Below are 21892 nucleotides of genomic sequence, written 5' to 3'. Positions count from 1 at the left end.
CTCGTGACTGAGGGGTAGTGGTGGCCATGGAGTCACGAGTGAGATAGGTCACGTAGGTCACATCGAATTTGATCAGATTCACACTCAACACTCAAAGACTCTTCTATTCACGATCGCGCGCGGCCGTTGGTGCGTGGGCAGGTCGCGGCAAAAACAGACGCGTCCGCTCAGCTCGTGACAAACGCTCATTCACGATTCGTGGTTCACGAATCAAACTCCTCGATTCAAATTGATGATGTGAATATGACCACGAGATTGGGGCGGTAGGAGAGGGCGGCGGGAGGCGGTGGAAGATGCTGCTTGGAGAGAGCGGCCGACAATCCCACCTCACTCGCTACCATTGATCTCATCCTCAATGCGTTTGCCGGGCTGGAAATTGCTAATGGTCAGTCAGAGAGACCTTGAGAATTGTGAATGCTTTGTCAAGAGACTCACAGTTTTCATCAGCTCAATGGCCACTTTTTTGACCTCTTTTTGGTGGCGCTCCTCTTCCTTGCGCTCTTCATACTCCAAAGCGGCAAACAGAGCCTCATGGTTCTGTTTGTTGTATACCTCCGTTGGAGGGGGGGGTTGGGTTTTCCTTGTGAACACCATTGCAGTGGATGGAAGAGGAAGCAAAGAGTCGCATCAGAATTTGAAGAATCGTGTCAGAGCTGAAGTGCAATCTTGTGACTCACTTGAGCGCGAGCCTCCTTGCGGCGACAAACAATTGGCTTAGCATGATGGGGTGTGGCTCTGTAGTCTTCATTTTGATGATATGGCGAGTGTTCTTCAGGTGTGAATGCCTCTGAAGCAGGTGTTAGAGTAGAGTGGCAAGAAGGAAGGACGGGCTGGGATTGCGCAAAGCTTTGTCACATCCCATAGACTGACGGGACTCTTTGACCAGTGACAGTGGCTGCGTTAGTCTGAGCATTGAGACCATAGATCTCTTCTCACAACACTTTCTGACTCCTTCCCCTTACCTTTTCCGTCACTTCCCGGGGCGCTCTCCCCAAAACAACGACGGCAAGCAAGCAGAACCTCTGGATCCTCTCCCACTCCTAGTCCAAAGACAGGGCGCCTGATGCTGCGGAAGTCTGATGTCCCAACAGCAATGTGAGAAGGCCAAGATGCAACATCAGGTCGCTTGCTTGGTGTTTGCCCAAGCAGCGGGCTTCCTGTGGCAAATCTCTTGGTCAATGGAGGGACTTGGAGAGGGGAGATAGCTTTGTCCGGATCCGCTTTGAAAGGTGTCCATTGCGCATCGGAGTATTGCCGTCCCTTGCCCTCCTTGATGTGAGTGAACACCACCTCCTTGTCACCTCTGTCAGCTGCAACCCTCATTGCTTGCTTCCTACTTGTACTGTTCTCGATGCGGACAAATGTGACGTTGTCTTGGACATCATCAGCAGCATGGGAAGGTTTGGCAGCGCTTGACAATGCTGCAGACATGCTGGGCGCAGGTTTGGGCATCTGTTTGGCTTGCGCGGCCTCCCTGACATCTGCCTCTCCTGTGCCATCCATCTGCATCGCGGACTCAACCCTTTTGACGTTGAGAAGGGCAAGTCACCGTCACACCTGGCTGCTTGCTGGGCGTTTGCCCAAGCAGCGGGCTTCCTGTGGCAAATCTCTTGGTCAATGGAGGGACTTGGAGAGAGGAGATAGCTTTGTCCGGATCCGCTTTGAAAGGTGTCCATTGTGCGTTGGAGTAGCGCTGTCCCTTGCCCTCCTTGATGTGAGTGAACACAATCTCCTTGTCGCCTCCGCCAGCTGCACTGTGACTCTTCATGACTTCCTTCTTCCCTGTGCTGTTCTGGATTCGGACAAACGTGACGTCGTCTTGGACGTCTCCACCAGCATGGGAAGAGGGGCCAGCGCTTGACGACGCTGCAGACGTGTCGGGCACAGGTTTCAGCATCTGTTTGGCCTGCACGGCCTTGCTGGCATTTGCCTCTCCTGTGCCGTCTGTCTGCATTGCCAGTGCCACCCTTTCGACATTTCGCCAGTTCTTGGATTGTTGGAACCGTTGATCACCCTGAGCATTTAATGTTGCGGCCTGTGATTGGTCGGCAAGGCGCGGTCATGATTAGCACTCCTGCTGCTGAAGCTTTCATCACCATTGGCGCACTCACCTTCAGCTTGAGGGCCCAACCATCAAATGCCAATTCAGAGCTGCACTCACTTGCTTGCTCTGGTAGTTTGGTAGCGCCCATCACGCGGGCGGCGTCCAGCATGAAAGGTGCCTGCAAGAGGGTCACTCCATCATAAGATCTACACGTGCTCATGTTTCCCTCCCCTTGGGCTCAGATGCTACTTACCATGCAGCCATAGACCTTTGTAGCCTGCTTATTTGGTAAATAAGGCTGAGCATGCATCACCTAATGCACCGACTGACAACTCATGACAAGTTGCTCAGCGCAAAATATTTGGCTCGGGCCCTGCGAGCGTTTTACACTGATCAAGTCGCAAGAGCACTGATAAGGCGACGAGACTCTAGTGAAGATTTCCACCTTCATAGACGTCGAGTTGATATCAACTTCGTAGCGGCAAAAGTCGAGCTTTGCCTCGCAACGCTCGCTGTGCTTTGGATAATTTTCCGATTTATTCGCATTCATTGAGCGGAGTAGCTGTCAATGATGCCGGGCCTGCAGATTGAACGAGCGCGAGAATGCGAATCGTGTGGCCGCAAATACTTCTACTGAAGGAGTTGCTCTGTGAGGCCAGGTCCCGACTGAAGCTGCGTCTCGAAACGTGGCTGAGGAAGGTCAGGCGGAGCGCACCATGAAGGACGGTTCAGATCCAATTTTTTGGATTGAGATGTCTCGATGACCCGTAAATTAGCGCATTGTGTCGACCTAACAGCGACAGATTTCTAGACGTGCAATATCGACTGCGGGAACGCTGAGCGAGCATCGCAAGAACGGCGGTCGAATTGAGCAAAGATCGGAAGTGCCAAGCAAACGGTGGACTGCGCTCACCAAGGGGACGCCACCCCAAACTTTGCATGCCCACTGAGATTTTGCGATGGCTCCTCTCATTGGGAAGTCCGCCGCAGCCTGCTGACATATCGGACCACCTTGCCCCTATCACTGCTCGTGGAGCGTGGTCTCCGTACTACCATCGTCGAGGGTGTTAATCAACAGTGCAATCGGAAGCATGAGTCTCTCGCAAGTGCAATCTTGAGCATCTGACCATCTGCAGCAACGCCGGCGTGCCAAAGGAGCGGTTCAGTAAGGTTGCTGGCGGATCAGCTCCCTTCGCAACCTTTGACCACCGATGGGTATTCACCTGCTTCTTCAAACAAATGTGCCGCACCGTCGACCGCATTCCCACGACCATGCTCAAACGCTTACGGTGGTCCGCTCCTCTTCACTATCTTCACTTCTCTACATCGATGGTGTGCACTGCGGGAACTGATCCTGAGGTCGTGCGTTTGGTCGTTCGGTCGACCCGATCGACCATCGATAATTCCCTCCGCACCGACTTGATACAAGCGCCCTTGATCACCTCGCTATACGTTCATACTCATCTTCGTTTACTAGCCGAATTGGACGGACCAATACTTGCCAATGAGTGCTGGAGCTCGTGATGCAGGGCGAGACAGCTTGAGAGAATGAGGGCCATTCGTTACACTCATTACGCTCCACGCGTCGCACCGAGATTTGTTTCGCTTCGCGCCGATCTTGTGGAGATGACCGGCCGATTGTTGGTGGTGAGGCATATGCTATCGACGTCGGCAAGATCATCGAGCACGAAAGGTCTCGGTCTCAGAGGCGCAATAAATTGTTGCCGCATGACGATCACTGGTGTGATCCTGTCGGTGAAAATAGCTGGGTGGGCGGCGAGGCAAAATTGCTCTTAAGAGCATGCTTTGCCCGTGAGCGCTTCGACACGGTGGCAACCTGAGAGCCAGGGCGTCCGGGCTGCGCTTGTAGCTGCCCTGGGGCGTCTCGATCGGCATGGGCAGGGGTACGCGCTCGAAATTGCAAGCCAGCTGAAGTCGGGCGTGTCGTGTGCGGTGATTTGAAATTTGTGATCGATGGCGGTGGTCTAGAGAACGGTGTAGCTGCGCCTGAATGTCGCCGTCCCAAGCAAGCCCACCAAAAACCAGTGCCACAGGGCCATTCCAGTCGAGCAAGGCGGACTGGGAATCTGAAAGAGGAAGATTAGCACCGAAGTCTGGTCGGAAATATAGATGCCCAGACGCGACTCACGCGGAGCGGCGGGACGCGCGATGCAATTCGGCTGGCAGCCTACGCAGTCTTCGACGGTAAGCTTCTCCGACCCGCAAAGCGGCATGGTTGCTCCTCAGTCCCCACATGATCGGCCGTGGCGCTAGTCGTTACGATGGAATGCCTCGCGGTCTGCGCTAGCTTGGTACAGGAGTTGTGCGCTGCAGCGCTGGAGCTCAAGAAGGCCTTTGAATTTGCGCGACCGAAGCGCGCATAGCGTGGCGAGGCATCGGTGAGACGGCGAGTGGTTGAAAAACTGCTCGTACCGGGCACTAAAGCCGCGTGAGCGCTGGTTGAGTGGGTGATCGATGGTGAGCTACTTGAGGTATGCGATCCACCTCAGGGAACGATTAAGCACTCACTCTTCCACACGAGAAGAATCAAAGCAATCGTGCCTTGACACTAACCAACCTGCAGCACCGAGGTACCCAAAACTATGTTGCTGCCGCTCCGCATCGTCCAGCACCACGTCTAATCATCAGCTAACATCAGCTGAAGCCGGGGCGAGAGAGAGCACACTGGTTGCGATATCTGCAAAGTGACAGCATAGCGGAAAGTGTCTCCTCTCAACTTGAATGGAAGAGCGTTCTAGTATCGGCCAAGCCTCAGGCCAGCTGTGAAACCTACCTGGGGTCGCGGAATAGGGGCAACTGGTGAGCACCATTGCGGTGACTCTATGGAGGACACCGAATCGAGGTCCGCCGGCGTGACAAGTGTCGTGCGGGTGCATGTGAGAACACACACATGCCAAGACATAGCTCAGCTACCTCCACCTCTGAGTAGACCACCTGTCCCCAGATATCATTTCCATGTGCTCGCTCGCCCTCACTCACCTAAGCTGGTATTCGCCTCTCCGCTACCGCTGATCAGCTACCGAGTTCGACGAAATGGTCCACGCACAGCTCTGCTGCCCACCTGCGACTCCCCTGACCACGACAACACCCGACTTGTGCTCAAGGAGTAGAGTAGACCGGCAAGAGCGATTCCCAAGGCCGACAGCGCGAGAGACGAGGTTTGATTTGATGGCTGGTCAGCAATTTGCATCGTCTACGCTGCGAGGTGCGTTGCTTCAGGAGAAGTCGCACGACTTGCTGAAGAGCGAGGGCCGCACTCACAATCATGGCAGCCAGAGTGAGGCGCGAGCGCCTTCCTGGAGTTGTGTACATAGCCGCTTGCAGATGCGGTCACCACTATAGATACACTGCTCAGCGTAGGTCACATAGGACATGTCCAAGCTTCGCAGCACAGTAGCAAGGTGAACAGGAGCATGAAATCGGCGCTGAGCGGCTGCAACCAGACAGGCGACCGATGCGGCTGTGCGACGTCCTCTCCAAGGAAGTGCGAGTGTGGGAGACGTGCGTCTAAGTCGAGCTGGCGTGATGAAAGGGCATACAGCGCGCTGCAGAGGGTAGTGGAGGTCGTGATGATGATTCGATCCTGAGGGAGCAAAGCTTCGTGGAACGAAAAGCATGCATGCGATCTGCACTGGCCAACGTGTTGGTCCGTTCTGCATCAAGACGCGTCAAAGTGCAGCCTCGCGTTTGACGCGTCGCGGACGAGGCCCAGCTTGCTCACTCACCAAGGCCGAGAACGAAGCAATCGGGATCCGAGAGGGCAGACTAGGTATAGGAGCTTTTGACATGATAAGTCACAGGCAGTGAAAGCCAGGGACGAAGTCGGCTTCGTGCAGGCACACATCTGCACAGGCGTGCTGCCCAGTCAATGCCCTGGACAACTGGTTTGTGAATTGGTCCATCAGATGTAATTAGAAGACATTCCTCTCCTTGAGCAAGATAAGAAAGACATGACTTCAGCAAGCAGAAGCACAAGCTTGGTCACCTATGATAGTTGTCCTCTCCACGCAAGATCTAGCCAAAGCACCTGCAATTGCCTGACAGGAGGCTGCCACCACTCTTAGACAACCAGTCCCCTGACTGATGCAAGCCAGAATGCGAATATCCTTGAGCCTGGCAAAGGATGGCAAGCTTATACACTGCAGGAAGGACCAATCAAGCACCCAAGTCTGCAAGGCAGGCAGCTTGTAGTGCGTTCTCAGAGGCCTGTCTCACTAGCAAGTTGCTGCAAGCCTGGTGCAGCAAGCAGCCTTGTAGAAGGGCACCACAGGTAATTACTGAGAGATCTGCAGCCAAAATGGCAAGGTCAAGGACAGTTGTGAGTAGTATAATTGTGCAGCCGCATTTTAGTCACAGAATGACCAGCAAGGCAGTGACAGGCCCACTGTCAAGCTGCTGTTGCTGAGCAAGAATCCTGGCTGACAACGCATATTGAGCGATGGACACTGCTGCATGCTCAAGAGCGCTGGGTATTGTTGAACTTTACAATGTCAGCTCAATCCTGACAGTCCAGCCAAGCCGCTGAAAGGTTGGAGAAGTTAGATGCTCAACAGCCTTCTAGGGCGCAGAATGAGCTAGGCTCAAGTCAGCACCCTGACCCCTGATGTGTAAACAGAGGAGGAGCAAGGCGTAATGCTTTGACTGTCAGCTGTTGAGAGGCGTTCAAGAGGCAGCAGGTGTTCATTCACCACTGCATCTAAGCATGGCTTGACTGCCCTTTTGTGCCATTGCCAGCAAGTAAGTCCTGTATGGCGACCGCTGCTCAAGCCTCAAGCCCAATTCAGACTGTTGCAATGGGAACCAAGCAAGGTTTGGCATTGCTCTGGAATGCGCTCACGTATTTGTTGAGTTGCACAGGTCCAGCTAGCCACATGAAAGGGCATCTCCCAGCTGATCCTTTCTTGTTCCTGTTCCATCATCTCTTCCTTTGTCCCTCAGCTCTCACCCAGATAGGCTCCCAACAAAGAACGGCAACACATCTCGCCGCAAAAATGCCTCGTCACGGAAAGACCCGCACTCAGCAAATGTGGGCTTGCATCAACAAAGACGGCTGCAAGAAGATGTCCCTCAGCTCTCACCCAGATAGGCTGCTCCCAACCAACGACCACACATCTCAACCACGCAAAATCCATCATGGCTTGCGGTAAGACTCGCAACCAGCAAATGTGGGCTAGCGCCAACGCGCACCGCCACGAGAAGACTTTGCACAAGCCCAGCAAAGTGTATTGCGAGGCTTCTCCCGCTCCCGTACACAACCGCAGTGAGGTGAGTCTCAAGTATGGACGCGCACGATCGGGCGGCTCGATCAGCGCTGAGATCACTCACTATTTGCTTTCCCAGATCCAACCTACCATAATTACCGTGCCTGAAGAGCCAAAGCTCTTCAAGCTCAAGTGCAAAGTCAAAATTGCTGAAGAGGAGGTTGTGCAAGCGAAGAAAAAGTGGCAATACGCAAAAGCGGCCTGCTTCTTGCCAGGCATTAGTGGGGATTATGAGCGCACGTTCAAGCGCAGGGAAATTGAGCTTGGCACCTGCCTGAAAAATGCGGAGGCCAACCTTGGCCGGCTCAAAGCTTTGGTGCGCCGTCGCAAGGCTTTCTTGAAGCGCGGTGAGTTTGAGTAGCACATTCACGTTTTGGCCAGCAGCTCATGCGCGCTCTCTTTGTAGCTTCTCCTACTGCGTAAGTTACATCGCAAACCACTGCGCGCGCGCTTCTCTCGCATGCGCACGGCAGTCTTTGGCGCGGACTTCAGAGCCTCTACCATCCTGGGCACCTGGCCTTGCTCATCCACACATGCCAGGATGTGTACATCCTTGAGCCTGGCAAAAGATGGCAAGCTGATACACTGCAGAAAGGACCAATCGAGCACCAGAGTCTGCAAGGCTGGCAGCTCAAGGAGTGGCATTGCTCCAATGGCCTCATTTGACAATGTGGGCACTGAAAAGGAGCTGTCAGAGTTGTCGGCAACTCTGAGGACCAAAACGTGCAGATTCTTGAAGCCAAGTCTCCGGGCGCTGGTCCTTCGGAGGAGATCCATTGTGTAGAGAAAAGCGGCTTCATGAACAGGACACTCAGCGCACCAGCGCCGCTGGCCAATGGTTGCAAGACTTGCCAGAGATGCTCCACGTGTCTTGCGCTCTCTGCTCTCACGCACATGTTGAGCAGGCACTTGCTGATGTCATGGCTGACGACAAGTGCCAACCAGTGAGCTTGGCATCTGCCTGGAAGACGCGGAGGCCAACCTTGGCCGGCTCAAAGCTTTGGTGCGCCATTGCAAGGCTTTCTTGAAGCGTAGTGAGCTTGAGTAGCACATTCACATTTTGGCCAGCAGCTCATGCGCGCTCTCTTTGTAGCTTCTCCTACTGCGTAAATCACATCGCGAACCACTGCGCGCGCGCGCTTCTCTCGCATGCGCACACACAAACACACACACACACACACACACACACACAAGCACGCACACAAGCACAAGCACAAGCACACGAACACACGCGCACACACACATACGTAGAGAGCACAACTGACGCTTTGGAATGCAATTCCCCCTTCCCCTTAGAAAACGTGATTCTGATATTCTGAATGTTGTGCGCCGCGCTTCAGTTTCCGTGATTGCTCGCTATGTAGGTGTGCGTGTGAATCACACCAATGCTACATCGTTCCTTCTTTCATCGCTCAGACTGTCACCGCAACACTTCAGTCCCCCTCTATCTCTCTCTATCCGTGTTCCTATACTTCCGCACTGCTCTCATCGAGTGATCGGCTGAGGGGCGACTCGGGGTCAAGGGGCGACTCGGGGTCAAGATATGCGCCCTCACCGTCACAATACCGCTAGCGTCGTAACAGACGCCTTGGTATGCCTGCACTCCCTTTATTGAGACGCCGATGGGGACGTCTCGGCATTTGCACAAGAGGCCAAGTAGCACAGCCGCACACGCATCTCGGCTGCTCTCTTCAGGATTTCCTCTCGGAAGTTGGTCAGCCTGAAGACCTCAAGCAGCGCAAGTCTGCGTGGGAAAGCCTCTTTTACGCGCTGAAGGGTAAATTGATGCCCACTGCTCCTGCAACGGTGAGTCGGAGACAGCGCACGCGGGATCGAGATGAGTTGGCATTCACGAGGAGGCCAATCGGCCTACGCACCGCAATAAAAGGGATAGGGACAAGCTGTTCGGCTCTGAATATGCAATGCGATAGCCTGAGAAAAGATGGAGCTGATAGTAGGCAGAAGCCATCGGCTCAGATCAAGACTCGTGGAAGACTCGACCGTCTCGACTCCAAGACATCGCGATCCGAGCCGAGCGTTTCTCACGACTGAGACTTCGAAGAGGGGTAGAAAAGCAGCAGATGGTACCTCGGCCCAGGAGAACGGCGGAAGTATGCAGGGTACCCCTTCAATCTGGATGGACGTGATCGGCAGCTTCTACCTCGTGCTCGTCCTTGACAAGTCCGGCTAACGCTGTATTTTGAGCTAAGGGCTGGAGGTCAACAGTGCCAACCTTTCTTGGGCCCAGCAAGACGGTGCAGGCAGATTCATCCGAAAGCGACGGTAGATTCGTCGTGGTGGCTCAGCATCAGTGTGTCGCTGAATCGGGTTTTGATCGAGAGCTGAGATCACGGCCTTGGACCTTTGTGCGATGGAGATAGAGAGCCCGTGTATCTCGCACCATGCCATATAAACGTCACATGCGGCGGCAACGGCATTTGTCGTATGCGAGCCATTCTGGGCAGGTTCGAGCGGGTGTGCCGCGAAGCTCGGGAGTTGCCCTTCACCGAGCCACATCACGTCGTAAACCACCGTCGTGATGAAGAGCGTTTGCGGAATGCCTCAGTCGGCTCATGCGATGGACTGTACGATGTTGCCGCGAAGCTCTTGCGCATCGAAGAAGCCCAAGCGGTAGGATGGGTTACGCCGCAACGAGATCGGTCGACGAACGCTATTCGGCGCATTGGGCGGCTGGACCGGCAAAGAGGCCTCCGTGGTCGATGATCACTCGCTGCCGTAGCCTGACGAAGCAGCAACACGATTCTGGAAGGTCGGCAATTTGCGGGAGCCAGTCGCCGTGTCTTGATCTTCAAAACGAGCTGCGCGTTGCATTGGAGCTTGCTCGGCGGGAGCCGTCGGACCTTTGAGCACTGGCGGAAGGTGAATCGCAAGGTGCTCTTCGCGCCCGCGCAGGGAGCTGAACCCTATCAAGCCAAGCATTGTGCTTGCACTGTCCAGTGGCACTGAAAGCAGAGAAGTGGTGGTAATCCAAGCATGTGCGCTCTTCGAGCACACAGCCGGCGCGGTAGCGGCAACGCGGCAGCATTGTGGTCTTCTTGAAGGGCACCGGCGCGCCTGTGGTTCGCGATCGTGCCAACGACCCTCGTGTTTGTTTTCTTCGGTGGTCGATCTGCCCAGCGATCAGGCTGTGCGATGTATCAACATCCAAAGACCGCAGATTGCGAGAGGCAGGTCATCTTGGTGGCCCTCGTGACCGACTGAGCCTGAGCGCTCATAGTCGATAGGACGAAGCATAGGGACCGGCTGAATTCTTGACTCCTCATGCGAAATCGGTTGAGTACGAGCGGGCTCTGGATAAAGAAGCTGAGGTGGAGCTCTGGACGATCGCAAAGTACGTCTGCTCGTAATTCTCGTAGGGTCGCAGTACACCGGTGTATAAAGCTGCCAGGTCGCGAGGCTGTGATACGCGCAGCATTGAAGGCGAGAAGTGGTAAGCGACTTGCAGCTCTACCAGATTTACAAAGTCACTAAAAAGATGCCCTGCTCTCGTCTCTAGACGCCAACCGGCCCAGGCAGTAGTGCGTCGAGATATGAGCATGCTTGCACCCGATCCGCTCGTAGATGCCATTGGAAACGTAGGCAGGTCTCCGTGTAATCTCTATGCTTTGTAGCTGCTCAAGCTTCACGCCGTCCTCTCTGCGTGCATGCGCGACCTGGCTATGGACCTGGGCATCGAGTGCAATGGATGGATCTGATGTCGCCTCTCGTATGTCCTGACTGCTTCATCCTCCAGCGCCGGCTCTGCCTTGATCTTCGTGCGTGCTGCCACGTTTGCATAAGTCGCACGAGCAGATCTCTGGTCTCGTGATCTGGCTTGCCAAGCGGTTGTGTGATCGATTCGCACTGCTCTCCCACCTCGCCATATACAGCTCGCTCCCAATCGCATGCTTCACTTCCGAGTAGACCCGTCAGCGCTAGGCTGAATCGGGCAACAGACGAAGGAGACGTCTCGTCAGGCGCTTTGCTGTGGAACCTTTCAGATTGCTGCCGCTTTCGTCGCCGTGATGGCGGCATCATTGTACGCATCGATGAGCTTGCATCAGGAACATTGCAGGCTGACCCTGCCGAATGGCAGACATCGAGTTAGCTCGGTGGCTCGATGACCCCGGAGAAGTGCGCAGCGGGTGTTCCATCGAGCTGAGCCTCGCTCCATTCCATCCGTACACTCCGCACTCCTCAGACTCATCGCGTCTGCCCATATCCCGTCCAGCACCTAGCACCTCATACTAGCCAATCCCGACTCACCTAGCGCATTCAGCCTCATCCATAATCCCCTGCCTTCGCGACACTTCTTGAACACCTCCTTCCTCCGTCCAACGTGTGCCTTCGACCAGCGCATTGGTCGCGACATTATCCTGTGTGCCTCCAAGCAAGCTTCCAGCAAGCAATGGCTGCTGTGATCGCTTAGACTCGTCAATAAGCTCCGCGATTCTTCAACGTTTCCATCTTTGCCCAAGCGCTTTCCGGATTGGTGCAGTATGGCGTCGATCGGTCTGAGGTCGAACAGCCCCTGAGATAAAAAACGGATGGACTGCGGTGGCTTGGCTGCAGCGATAGCGCAGAGCAGCGTACGCTAATGAGATTGAAGCGGCAAGTCGAGTCGGTCGCGCTCGGATGCAGAGTGTATAGATGCAGTAGAAAGGCAACGAAGGCACAAGGGCGCCGCGCAATGTTTCAGTAGGAAGGCAGAGGACAGTTCGGCAGCGTGCCGATAGGGCGATCTGAAACACTGATCAATGACCTCCCGGGGGCAATTTTGAGCATCTTGACATGCGGGGAGCGTCCATGACCTCCTTCGGTACAGTCAGGGCCGCTCACCCGCGTCGAAAGAGCTGACAGCAAGCTCTTGCTGAATGACGCACGTTGGATGCAATCCAGATTGGCGGTACAGGACCAGAAGCATCCTCGATTCGAATTCCCGCCTCACAGCAGACCTTATCGTGGTGCGAGCCGTCGTTGGAGATGGAGAGGGATGGTGAGCTGGCCAGCCTCGTGCATTCGCCAGAGAGCGTGTCGAGATGGTGGGTCGAAGGTGAAAGTGCAGCATGCGCGGTGAAGATTTGATCCGTGCATCATGCGCTTGTCAAGCCTCAGTAAGCGGGGCAGTCCGCGTCGATTCGAGAATGTTCCGAGGGCGGGCTTGAAATGAAGTCCGCAAATCGCTGGCTTCTCAAGCTGCGACAGATCCCTGACGGCCCTAACCCTAAGTCGTTTGCATCTTCTTCGATAAGGCAAGCCTGGTGCAGTGTAGGCTTGGACCGATGCTTCTTCGGAGAACGTGCAGGCAAGATGCACGTGCTCCAGCGACGAGCGCTCAGCAACGATCGGCTAGGCCCGCCGCATGCAGCATGTACCTGCAAAGGCTCACGGGATTCAGAGGCCAGCAGGGTGGAGCAACCAGCATGGCTCGGCGCTCTTGTTCTGCTGCAGGCTCACTGCAAGGCAATCGGCGCCAGCATCGGAGCTCCGACTTGCACCAGCAGCAACTGCAGAGGGCAGGTTCGAGATTTGGACGTAGGCGCTGGGGCCCGAGGGCAGCTCCGAAATTTGGATGTGGGCACTGCGGCCCGAGGAGGTCAGGTTCGAGGTTTGCATGTGGGCACTTTGGCCAGAGCAAGAATGACGAGTCTTGCAGAGCTCCGGTGGCTGCGACGTACTGCCCAGTCGAGCGGGCAAAGGTCGCTTGCAAGCGCAGTGGATCTGACCGTCAGCTGAAGTGCCCGTGTCTAGCGTTATCAAGAGTCGGAGAGAGTGCAGGGCTGCATTGCTGCGGACGAAGGAGATCGAGGGCTGCTGGGGACTCGAGTCGGTGGTTCGGCCATCAGAGGATAGCACCAGATGCGTGGCGCGTCGGTCCGTGATTGTTCGTGAGCCATTCGGTGTGCGTCTCCACCATCCTCGTGTACTTGACGTCGATACTGCAAATCTTCCAGATGATCACGCAGAACAGACACTGATATCCAAGTCGAGAGCGATCTGACCGCCGCGACCTCGAGGGCTTTCGGCCGTGGATCAGTTGAGAACCGCAAGGCAAGAACCGTGCTCGTATCCATTTGACGTTCCGTTACCGTATGGGCTCGTGAGGTGGCGAACAAGTCTTGAACGGTCGCTACTCTGGCTAGACTCCATCACAAGGCTCGGCAGACCCATGCACTTTTTCTTGCTGGCGTATTATTCTGTGTCGTCCCTACAGCTGGAATCTGCGGACCCACGGAGGAGTGCGACGTTGCGCAAGCAGGGTGAAAGATCGAGCTCTGCAGCTATATCTTTATCAAGGAAGCGCTACTTACTCAATACTCGGCAGCGTGGCCACATTCAGCTTGCATCGCCCGAACATTCCTCGGTACCGTTTTTGCACAGCAGAATTGACGAGCCGGCGAATGAGTGGCTTGAAGAGGCTGCTTCCGTCTTGAGGCTAGAGGTAGAAGCAAGTGATGTAACTTCAGCGCGACACGCGGTGGGTGGAACCGGCAGCATGAGACCTGATTCGAGCTCCGAGCACGCCTTCTATTCTTCTCCGCATCATCCAGAACCGGGACCGGAAGGCACAAGCTGCTCTGTTTAGGGCGAGTGCTGATCTCGAAAAACTCCGGGACGCTGAGCTCACTTGTCTCGCCACTGCATTGTTGATCATGCACTCGACTTGGTGATCTTTGTGGCGAGCTTCTCCAAGCGACCGACTTCGGCAGAGAGAATACTTATGACTGTCGTAACCTGCTAGGTTTGGAGCCCTTCTACGAAGGCGGTACCTTGAGAAGCGAGGGTGTGACGCGGGTACAGCCGGCTGTCGTCTAGCAAGCCGATTCAAGCTATCCATGAGCATTGAGCATACTCATGCGAGGTTTAAGAGCAGCAGATACCGCTGCTTGGCAGAGCGCCGAGCGCTGATAATTCGATGCGTGGGGCAACACCACTCCCCGAGCAGAAGGCTGCGGACCCTTCCGACATGACTTCGGTGGTCTAAGGTATCGCGAAGCAGGATGAAGGAGCAAGTGTCAGCAGCAGCTCACGACTAGTGTACGCTCGGTCGTTGCCACCCGACCTGCCCTCGACAGCCATCGCCATGTCCCTGACGCATGCAAGCGCAACTCACGTCTGTGCGTAGCAGACTCACTCGTCGCTTCCCGCCCATCTAGCTCTCGTCTCCTTGTCTGCTTTGACCGCTCATGAGAATGACTGTCCTCCAGCTCCGTCTTGGCCCCCAAGCTTGTACACGAAGACGCCGCTATCCAAGCGCGTGAGAGAGGCAGACCCTTAGCGATGCAGGTCGATCGTATCTGAACTGGGTCCCTTGGCGGCCACACCTTGCCTTTGCCCGACGACCACCAGTATTAGATGATGTGATTGGTGTGCCAATGTCCGACGCTCGACCCGCGAGTAGAAGGCTGTGCTTCAAAGGTCGCTGTGGGCATGCTTTAGAGCTTCGCAGGAGGATCGAGGCTGGGGGCAGACTCGGCACTCGGCTTCTTGAGCAGCTGTATGCGTCATGTTTGCTCTCGCTCGAGATGATTTGGTACCATTTCCGAAAGATGAGTAGTCTAGACCAGCCCACCATCTCCACTTAGAGATGTCGAGCTGTGGGATCATATGTCGCTCTTGAGGCACGGATCTGAAGTGATCTATGCGGCTGACAGAGTCGTCGGATAGCCGGTATCATATCCACCCTGTCTTGCCCTCTCGCGTAACTCTTAGCTGAAGGTTGACCTTTAGCTTTGCGAGAAGCTGGCCGGACAGAGGGTGCCTGCGTGAGCGCAACTCAAGTCAGCGGGCAGTGGGACCCTTCGAGTGTTGAGCGAGCACCAGTCCCGCCACTTCTGCAAAGCCAGGCTCACCTTGCGCTCGTTGCTGCCTCCTCCAGCTCCTCTCTCGATGAATACCCTTAGCCGTGAAGAGACCTAGCGTGCAAGCTGAGCCGGCCTGTCACTTGACCTTTCGTTGCCTACGATGTGCCGCGGAACCCGGCAGAAGGGTGGGAGAGACGATCGCTCGCACGTCCGACGCGGTCTTTGAGACGACCGGCGTCAGTTCATGAAGGTACCAGCGCCGCTTCCGCCAGACAAGGTCACCAGGACACGCTTCGGTAAATGGCTGAGATAGTCGTGCTGCTCGATGCTGGTGCTTGCGTGCGTGGTGGGTTGGGTGGTGGAGCTGTCTGACTTGGGGAATTGGTACCTATGGCTGCAGAGTGAGCAAGGGTCGGATGTGAACGAGATGTATAGCAGATAGGGACCTTCGACGAGAACACAGGTATAGTGAGCTACATAGCAGCAGGGAAGAGAGAGACTGAGGCGGACAAGGCTGGTGACTCCATTACCGGAAGGGCTCAGTGCAAGCGATAGGCGTCGATGGGCCAGAGCGATGCCTCAGTCGGTGCAAGCTGGGCATTTAGGTGACAGCAGTGGGTGGCGGAGTGACGAGGACGCACTCAAACGAGCATATGAGGGTGCGAGAACACAATGACTGCTCGGGGGTGTGTAGAGTGGGATGAGTGATGAGAGAAGATGAGAAGGACGAGTGTGTGTCTGTAAGCCACCTTGCGCAGTGATTGCGACCCTCCTTGTCAGAAGAGACAGGGAACGCGTGGCGTGCGCGCGAAGTGAAACATCAACACCATCCCGAGAAGCGCCGCGGGCTGTACGCGCACCAGATTCATACGCACTGCATGATGGTTCTGGTTTCACTTATTCCGCAGGCTTCACGACTCGGCACAGTCACAATACAAGCGCGATCACAATTCAAGTGCGAATCTGGAACGAGTGGCGAACTCAGGTCGCACTGCGTGTCACCAGCGTGCGTATCACAAGCAAGAGCGGAAGGGGTAAGGAGATGTATATTTTTTGGGTTTTGTATGTAGTGGTGTCTGTGTCTAGGAACAGCTCGCAGAAGAGCTTCCCGATAAGTCGTGCGCGTGAGTACGCGCCGATGGAGAGAGGAGAGGTTTGAAAAGGATATTGATACAGGACGTGCTATGCGCAAGAGCGCCCGATCCCACCAAGTCCCCGGATGACCTTGCTGTGTTGGCTGAGCGAAGGACAAGCGGCGACATGGAGTGTGAGCAGAAGCGAATGCCTTGGGTGGAGCTTGTGGCGATTCGCACTCACAGTTCCCTTCCCCATCTCTCCAGCTCACGCGCTCCCCCCACTGGTGCCAGCGACCCCGCTTCCGCCGCCAGCTCCTCCGACTTGGCTGCCCCCACTGGGGCCAGCACCCCCGCTTCCGCTTTGAGCACCCCCGACGTTCCCGCGCAAGCGCGCCAGGCGAGCATCCAGGATACGCTTTTCCTCCAGTCGTTGGGCGCGCTCCTCTGGCGACGCTGGACGGGAGAATTCCGCCATGTCGCGCCTGTGTTGCGCGTATGTAATCTTTGAGCATGGTGAGGTAGAAGCGAAGTGGAGTCAGACAGATTCTACCAAGTACGTGACTTTGACTGTCGAGCTGACCCCGCTGATCTGACCTGCCCTCTCCCATTCTGCTGCCATTCAATGGAGCTCTGGGCAGCCACACTGAGCTTGCCAAAGTTCTTCCAATCTACTCACGGTATCAGGCAAGGGCCCGTTGGCGTTCACGTCCATGATTGGATTGCGATCAAAGATACGATGAAGGAGAGCGGGAATGTCCCCGCGGCGGCTACGAATGAGCTCTCGCTGCTGGCTTTCGGCAGTTGACATTCCGATTGTTATTGTAGTTCCAGAAAGGAAGATTGAAGACGATGGATTTTTGACACTTTTTGAGTTGTGTAGTGCAAACTTGTCGTGGAAGACTTGTGAAGAGGACGAATCACGAATCTCGTTAGGGGAGATGTAGAACAGCCAACTTTGACTCACGACTTGCGTGGGCGATCAAGCTCAGCAGATCGAACAGCTTGAGGCCAGCAAGCTTGTGCCAGACTCGAGGCACCTCCACACTCTTGACACTTATTGACTCGACACTTCATGAGCAAGAATGACACACAGCCTCGCGCACCTTTCCAACCAATTAACACGCACACGCGCGCTCGAGCAACCGGCCGCGGTGGCCTGAGCGCGCGCATCAGCGCGGCGCGCGCGACGTCACGTGGTCAGCCCTACTCAACTACCGCGGTACCGTGCGGCAGACTTTACTCAGAGACGCGTGCATACGATTTTCGGAGGTGCGCTCGGTCACGTGCACGCGTCTTTGGTGGGGCCGCGCGAAACTCCATGCGAGGCCGACCTCTACAAGGACCTTGAACAACAGCATGCCCGTGCAGCAACTAGCGTGGAGGTGGAGCAGCGGCCGAGAGCAAAGGGGTCAAGTGAGGTGCTGTGTAATCAGCAAATGCCCTGGTGCCTGGAGGCATTGCGCAGCGAATGGGGTTTGGCATGCCTTAAGCGTGATCATCGGGGCACACAAGGGCGAGAGCCTTGCACAGCTGCTAGCTGTCCATTCACGATTGCGTGTGGTGTCAAGACGCGTCCGGCAACGCGCTCCGACACGGGCGCCTACCAGAACGTTCCGCCGCCGCTGCCAGCATTCCCTGCCGCCGCCAAGCTTTGCCGCCATGTACTTCTTCCCATTGGGCAACCTCACACTTCCCTGAGGTCTCCTGTTGCAGACATCGTCTTATTCTGTTCTGTCTGCTAGCCTGAGTTGAGAGCCCCTCTCCCCAGCCTAGACATCTAGATCAATAGGTCAGTACTGCATACCACCGTATCCCTATTGCGTTACTGTACCCCCCAAGCATAGCCAACACCATGTGACCCTTGCAGTCAAGCATCTCCTCAGGTCTTGTGACCTGCTGGTGAACACAGGGTTGGAAGGGTATTGTGTGTGGAGCTATCAACGTGCTACAAGAAGCTAGCAGTCAGAGCCAGTTTCAGAAGCCCTGCAGATCATACAATCCATGCAGAGACATGCTGTCAGTCACCTGGACAATTGAGATCACAGTCAGTAGCTTGTCGATGAGACCCACAGAGGACCTCAGGCTAGGTGCTTCCTCATTCTCCTCATCAGTTCAACCCTCCTTCTGGTCCAGGAGGCGGTCCGCCTCCATCAAGCGGTCCGAGGGCTGATCAAAGCAGAGATGAATGGTCAGTCAAAGAGACGACTGGGCTCGATCAGACTCACAGCTTTCATTAGCTTGTAAGCCAATTCCTTGATTCTCTGCTCCTTCTTGGCCTCCTGGAGGCGTTCCTTGCGGAGGAGCGCCTCAAAGATGACCTCCCGCTCGGCAGCGTCTCTGGCCTTTGGGACTGTGTCTGGGTCAAACTTCTTGCGAACATCGTTGCGGTTGTGTGCAGAGAAAGAAGAGAGCGTGTCAGAGTCACATTTCGTTCGAGCTTGATGGTCACGCACGCGCACGTGCACAATTCCACACGGCCATAGCACATCCTACATACGTCCTACATTGTGGAGCTATACTGCAACTACCGTCGTCTCTACAACCAATGCGCTCAAGCTTGACTTGACTCACTTCAGGGCAAGCTTGCTCGTCGCGCTCCACGATGATAGCGGCCATGCGGAGTATCATTGCGGGCGGAGCTTGCTGGCTAGGGTTTGGCTGGCTCATGTTGATTTTGGTGGCGCTTTGATGTAAGAAAAGGGGGATGAGTGTCGCGCAAATCGAGCAAAGGGCTGATTCCAGCAGAGGAGTTGTGGGACGACTCACTTTGGGGCAAGCTTTCTTGCTGCGCTCAACAATGATAGCCGCAAGATGCAGCATGATACCCAGGGGGGCTCTCTGACTTGGAGAGGGGTCGCTCATGTTGATGTCGGTTGGGCTTTGATGTTGAGAAGAGGGTACAAGTGTCGCGCAATCCGAGCAAAGGGCTGGAATCAGCAGGGAGTTGTGGGACGACTCACTTCAGGGTTAGCTATCTCGTCGCGCTCGATGATGATGGCGGCCATACGCAGCATGATTGCTGGAGGAGCTCTCTGGCTTGGGGAGGGGTTGCTCATGTTGATGTTGTGTGGGCTTTGATGTTGAAAGGAGGGTACAAGTGTTGCGCAATCCGAGCAAAGGGCTGATATCAGCAGAGGAATTGTGGGACATGATAGTCCAGAAGGCAAGAACAAAAAGGGTTTTGAGGTCGCGCAAAGTCTCAATGAAGCTTCCTTGCTTGCCTCAGCTATTCCTTGAAGAGGCTTGTTGTGAAGCTCCAGCCAGGCAAGGAGGTGCATAGGTAGCAGTCCCTTCAAGCGGAGTGCCCAAGTGCGGCATGGAGGCACTTTGTGGAGGCGTTCCTTGCATGTTTGCTAGTGATGGCAGTGCCAGCAGCTCAGCCTGCTGCAAAGTAGCAGCCTACAGAGGATGGCCAAGCACAGATGTGCAAGGAGTGCAGCACACTCAGGGACTCACAGGAGACTTGGTGCATGCCTTTTGTGCATTGAAAGTAGTTGTTTGCATTTCAAGAGCTGCTCTCTGCTCCAACTTCTGAACATTGAGCTTTGACTGCATCGTGAGGAAACAAGGTCTTTGGCGCCCTGTCATACGTCCTCCAGCGTGGCAGCCTCCTCAAGGCACTCCTCTTCCAAGAGCTCCTCGAAAAGATCATAGTGGTGCCTACTGCTGTATGAATGACCAGACAAATGTGATGGGAGCAAGCATTGGAGTTGTGCTTGAAGAACCTAGCAGTCAAGCCCAGCAGCCCTTCAGATTGCATGGATGGGGCACGTAGTCTTGCAGGCAGCCAGGCTGGCAGCGGTCTTGTACGGGCCGCAACTCAGCTGCTTCCTATTGGTTGCTTGCAACCAGCGGCTGAACCTCTTCTATCTCTCCAATTTTGTTTTTGATACTCCTTCCATATCAACCTTCAAACTCATCTCTCAAAAGGTCATTGGTCAAGATACCCAACGCCTTTGACCCAACCGAGGCCTTGAGGCAGAACTCTCTGGAGATGTAAGAGCTGCGCACTCTAGCAAGCATTCCACCCGCCCTAAGATCTCCTAGCAAGTCTAATCGCATTTGTGAAATCACTGATCATGTCATCACCCGTTCCCAAGGCTCTTTGACAGCGATCACAGCGTTGCGCACGTCAAGGCAGGCGCTGCAGACCAATAGCAAGACAAGCGCAGACGCCATGAGCAAAGTGGTGAGTGGTTTCTACAATTGTCGCAATGCTGTTGTTCTGGACACTGAGTCTGGCCTTGCAGGGGCCTCCAATGCTGGAGGCCGCGCGTGTTCTGTGCGCTCCAAACCTCCCAATAGATGCAAATGCCCTTCGTCATCCGGCAAACATCAAAGGCCTGGCAATGAAGCTGCGTGTGAGTCAGTCTGCTTGAAACAAAGGCCACACCATCTGCTGACACGGTCTTTCTTACGCCAGGCCGCTGCTTTGAACGCGCAGGGAGATCGCCTCTTTCAAGCCCAACAAAGCTGGTGCTACGTTGAGAGGGCGGAAGCGACGACTCAAACTGATGACATGGCCCCAAGGGCAGAAGAAGCAGACAGCATCAAGAATGAGAACGGCAATCTTAGGCCTCCTCAAGACGTGAGCTTGGACAAAGAGGAGGTAACATTCCTTCATCTCAAGCCCGGAAGGGCCTGCGTCAAAATCGCGTGTGGGGGATACGACGCAACAGGAGCGACTGCATTGGGCACCACCTCCACGAGAAGGGTCGCCACCAAAAGCCACCTTCTTGGATCGCCTTCCAACAAGCGTGCTGTTGCTGTGAGCACTGGGACCTCAACACCTCAAATGCCCCAAGGACTTGCACTAGGAGAGGGTCCAAAGCAGGACATGCCTTTTGGTCCTTCTCCATGATGAGTTCTGCAAGATGGAGCATGACAGGAGGCACAAGTTCCCTCTTTGGACAGTTGAGATTGCAATTGTTGTTCATTCTTGATGCACTTTGAGTAAGTAAAGTAAGGTTCAGATGTTGGAAGGGAAAATGGAGGTGTGCATAAGACAGAGAGAATGTGGTAGTCAAGAACCCAAGGACAAAAGAGGTTCCAAGGTTGCACAAACTTTAACAAAGCCCCTTTGATTGCAAAAGCTGTTTCCCCAAGAATCTTGTTGGGAAGTGTCTTCCAGGGGGGCATGTAAAGAGCTGTGTGGATAGCAGTTACTCTGAGCCAAGTCCCCAAGTGTGGCATGGAGACAAGCTCTGAAATGCCAGCTGATAGCAGTCCTGCAAGCAGGAGCAGTTCAGCCTGCTGCAAAGTAGCAACTCGCAAAGCATGGCAAACCCTATACATGCAAGAGATGCAGCACACTCAGGGATTCCCAACAGGCTTGATGCATGCCCTTTTAGCATTCAAAGTACTTGTACAGAGCAGCTCTCTGCTGATCAGTCAGAGCAGCTAAGCCTCCAGTGAGCGAACGCATGTCTTCAACAAGGATGAATGGACTTACCTCAGCAACCAGAGACTGCTGCTCGACAACATCAAAAGGCAGGAAGACCATGCTTTGCAGTCTGGCAAGCTGGGCTTCAACCTCTTTGTTGTTGATCAATACCTTGCAGCCAAGGTTGAACATGATGCAAGGATGATTGCAGCTGAGATTGAGTGGGCAGAAGAAAGACAGCATGGCCTTGCGACAAGAGGGAATTTGGAATGTCATGATCAAAGCATGACCTGCATTGAGAG

The 21892-nt window shown here is 54.9% G+C and overlaps 6 protein-coding genes across 6 annotated transcripts; 2 read left to right on the top strand and 4 right to left on the bottom strand.

The window, feature by feature from the left end:
• Positions 1-1132: 1132 nt before the first annotated feature.
• IE81DRAFT_169219 (hypothetical protein) lies at positions 1133-2563 on the bottom strand. Its single transcript, XM_025510606.1, has 3 exons — positions 2298-2563; positions 2112-2222; positions 1133-2035 (listed from the first exon to the last, which is right to left on the bottom strand). Exons 1-3 carry the CDS (start codon positions 2352-2354, stop codon positions 1517-1519), a joined length of 687 nt encoding a protein of 228 aa, XP_025368777.1. The 5' UTR covers positions 2355-2563; the 3' UTR covers positions 1133-1516.
• A 999-nt stretch (positions 2564-3562) lies between these two features.
• On the bottom strand, positions 3563-4404 carry IE81DRAFT_169177 (hypothetical protein). Its single transcript, XM_025510605.1, has 2 exons — positions 4194-4404; positions 3563-4131 (listed from the first exon to the last, which is right to left on the bottom strand). The coding sequence occupies exons 1-2, from the start codon at positions 4276-4278 to the stop codon at positions 3722-3724; spliced, it is 495 nt and encodes a 164-aa protein (XP_025368776.1). The 5' UTR covers positions 4279-4404; the 3' UTR covers positions 3563-3721.
• Positions 4405-7198: 2794 nt separating this feature from the next.
• Positions 7199-9989, top strand: IE81DRAFT_358708 (hypothetical protein; the record flags this gene model as incomplete). Its single annotated transcript, XM_025516704.1, has 7 exons — positions 7199-7330; positions 7406-7673; positions 7733-7745; positions 8272-8360; positions 8667-8686; positions 9022-9132; positions 9389-9989. 7 exons carry the CDS (start codon positions 7199-7201, stop codon positions 9515-9517), a joined length of 762 nt encoding a protein of 253 aa, XP_025368775.1. The 3' UTR covers positions 9518-9989.
• Positions 9990-10375: 386 nt separating this feature from the next.
• IE81DRAFT_169018 (hypothetical protein) lies at positions 10376-11924 on the bottom strand. Its single transcript, XM_025510604.1, has 2 exons — positions 11593-11924; positions 10376-10744 (listed from the first exon to the last, which is right to left on the bottom strand). Exons 1-2 carry the CDS (start codon positions 11696-11698, stop codon positions 10485-10487), a joined length of 366 nt encoding a protein of 121 aa, XP_025368774.1. The 5' UTR covers positions 11699-11924; the 3' UTR covers positions 10376-10484.
• Positions 11925-16472: 4548 nt separating this feature from the next.
• Positions 16473-17077, bottom strand: IE81DRAFT_367329 (hypothetical protein; the record flags this gene model as incomplete). Its single annotated transcript, XM_025517071.1, has 2 exons — positions 16884-17077; positions 16473-16709 (listed from the first exon to the last, which is right to left on the bottom strand). The coding sequence occupies exons 1-2, from the start codon at positions 17013-17015 to the stop codon at positions 16473-16475; spliced, it is 369 nt and encodes a 122-aa protein (XP_025368773.1). The 5' UTR covers positions 17016-17077.
• A 3344-nt stretch (positions 17078-20421) lies between these two features.
• On the top strand, positions 20422-21068 carry IE81DRAFT_330794 (hypothetical protein; the record flags this gene model as incomplete). The annotated part of the gene is made up of 2 exons (XM_025515205.1): positions 20422-20568; positions 20631-21068. 2 exons carry the CDS (start codon positions 20422-20424, stop codon positions 21066-21068), a joined length of 585 nt encoding a protein of 194 aa, XP_025368772.1.
• Between the last annotated feature and the right edge of the window lie 824 nt (positions 21069-21892).

Source organism: Ceraceosorus guamensis (genome assembly GCF_003144195.1).
Source record: "Ceraceosorus guamensis strain MCA 4658 unplaced genomic scaffold IE81scaffold_40, whole genome shotgun sequence".
In the NCBI taxonomy this organism is placed as follows: Eukaryota; Fungi; Basidiomycota; class Exobasidiomycetes; order Ceraceosorales; family Ceraceosoraceae; genus Ceraceosorus; species Ceraceosorus guamensis.
Note: the sequence above shows the minus strand (reverse complement) of the source record. Positions and strands in the feature narration are given on the sequence as shown.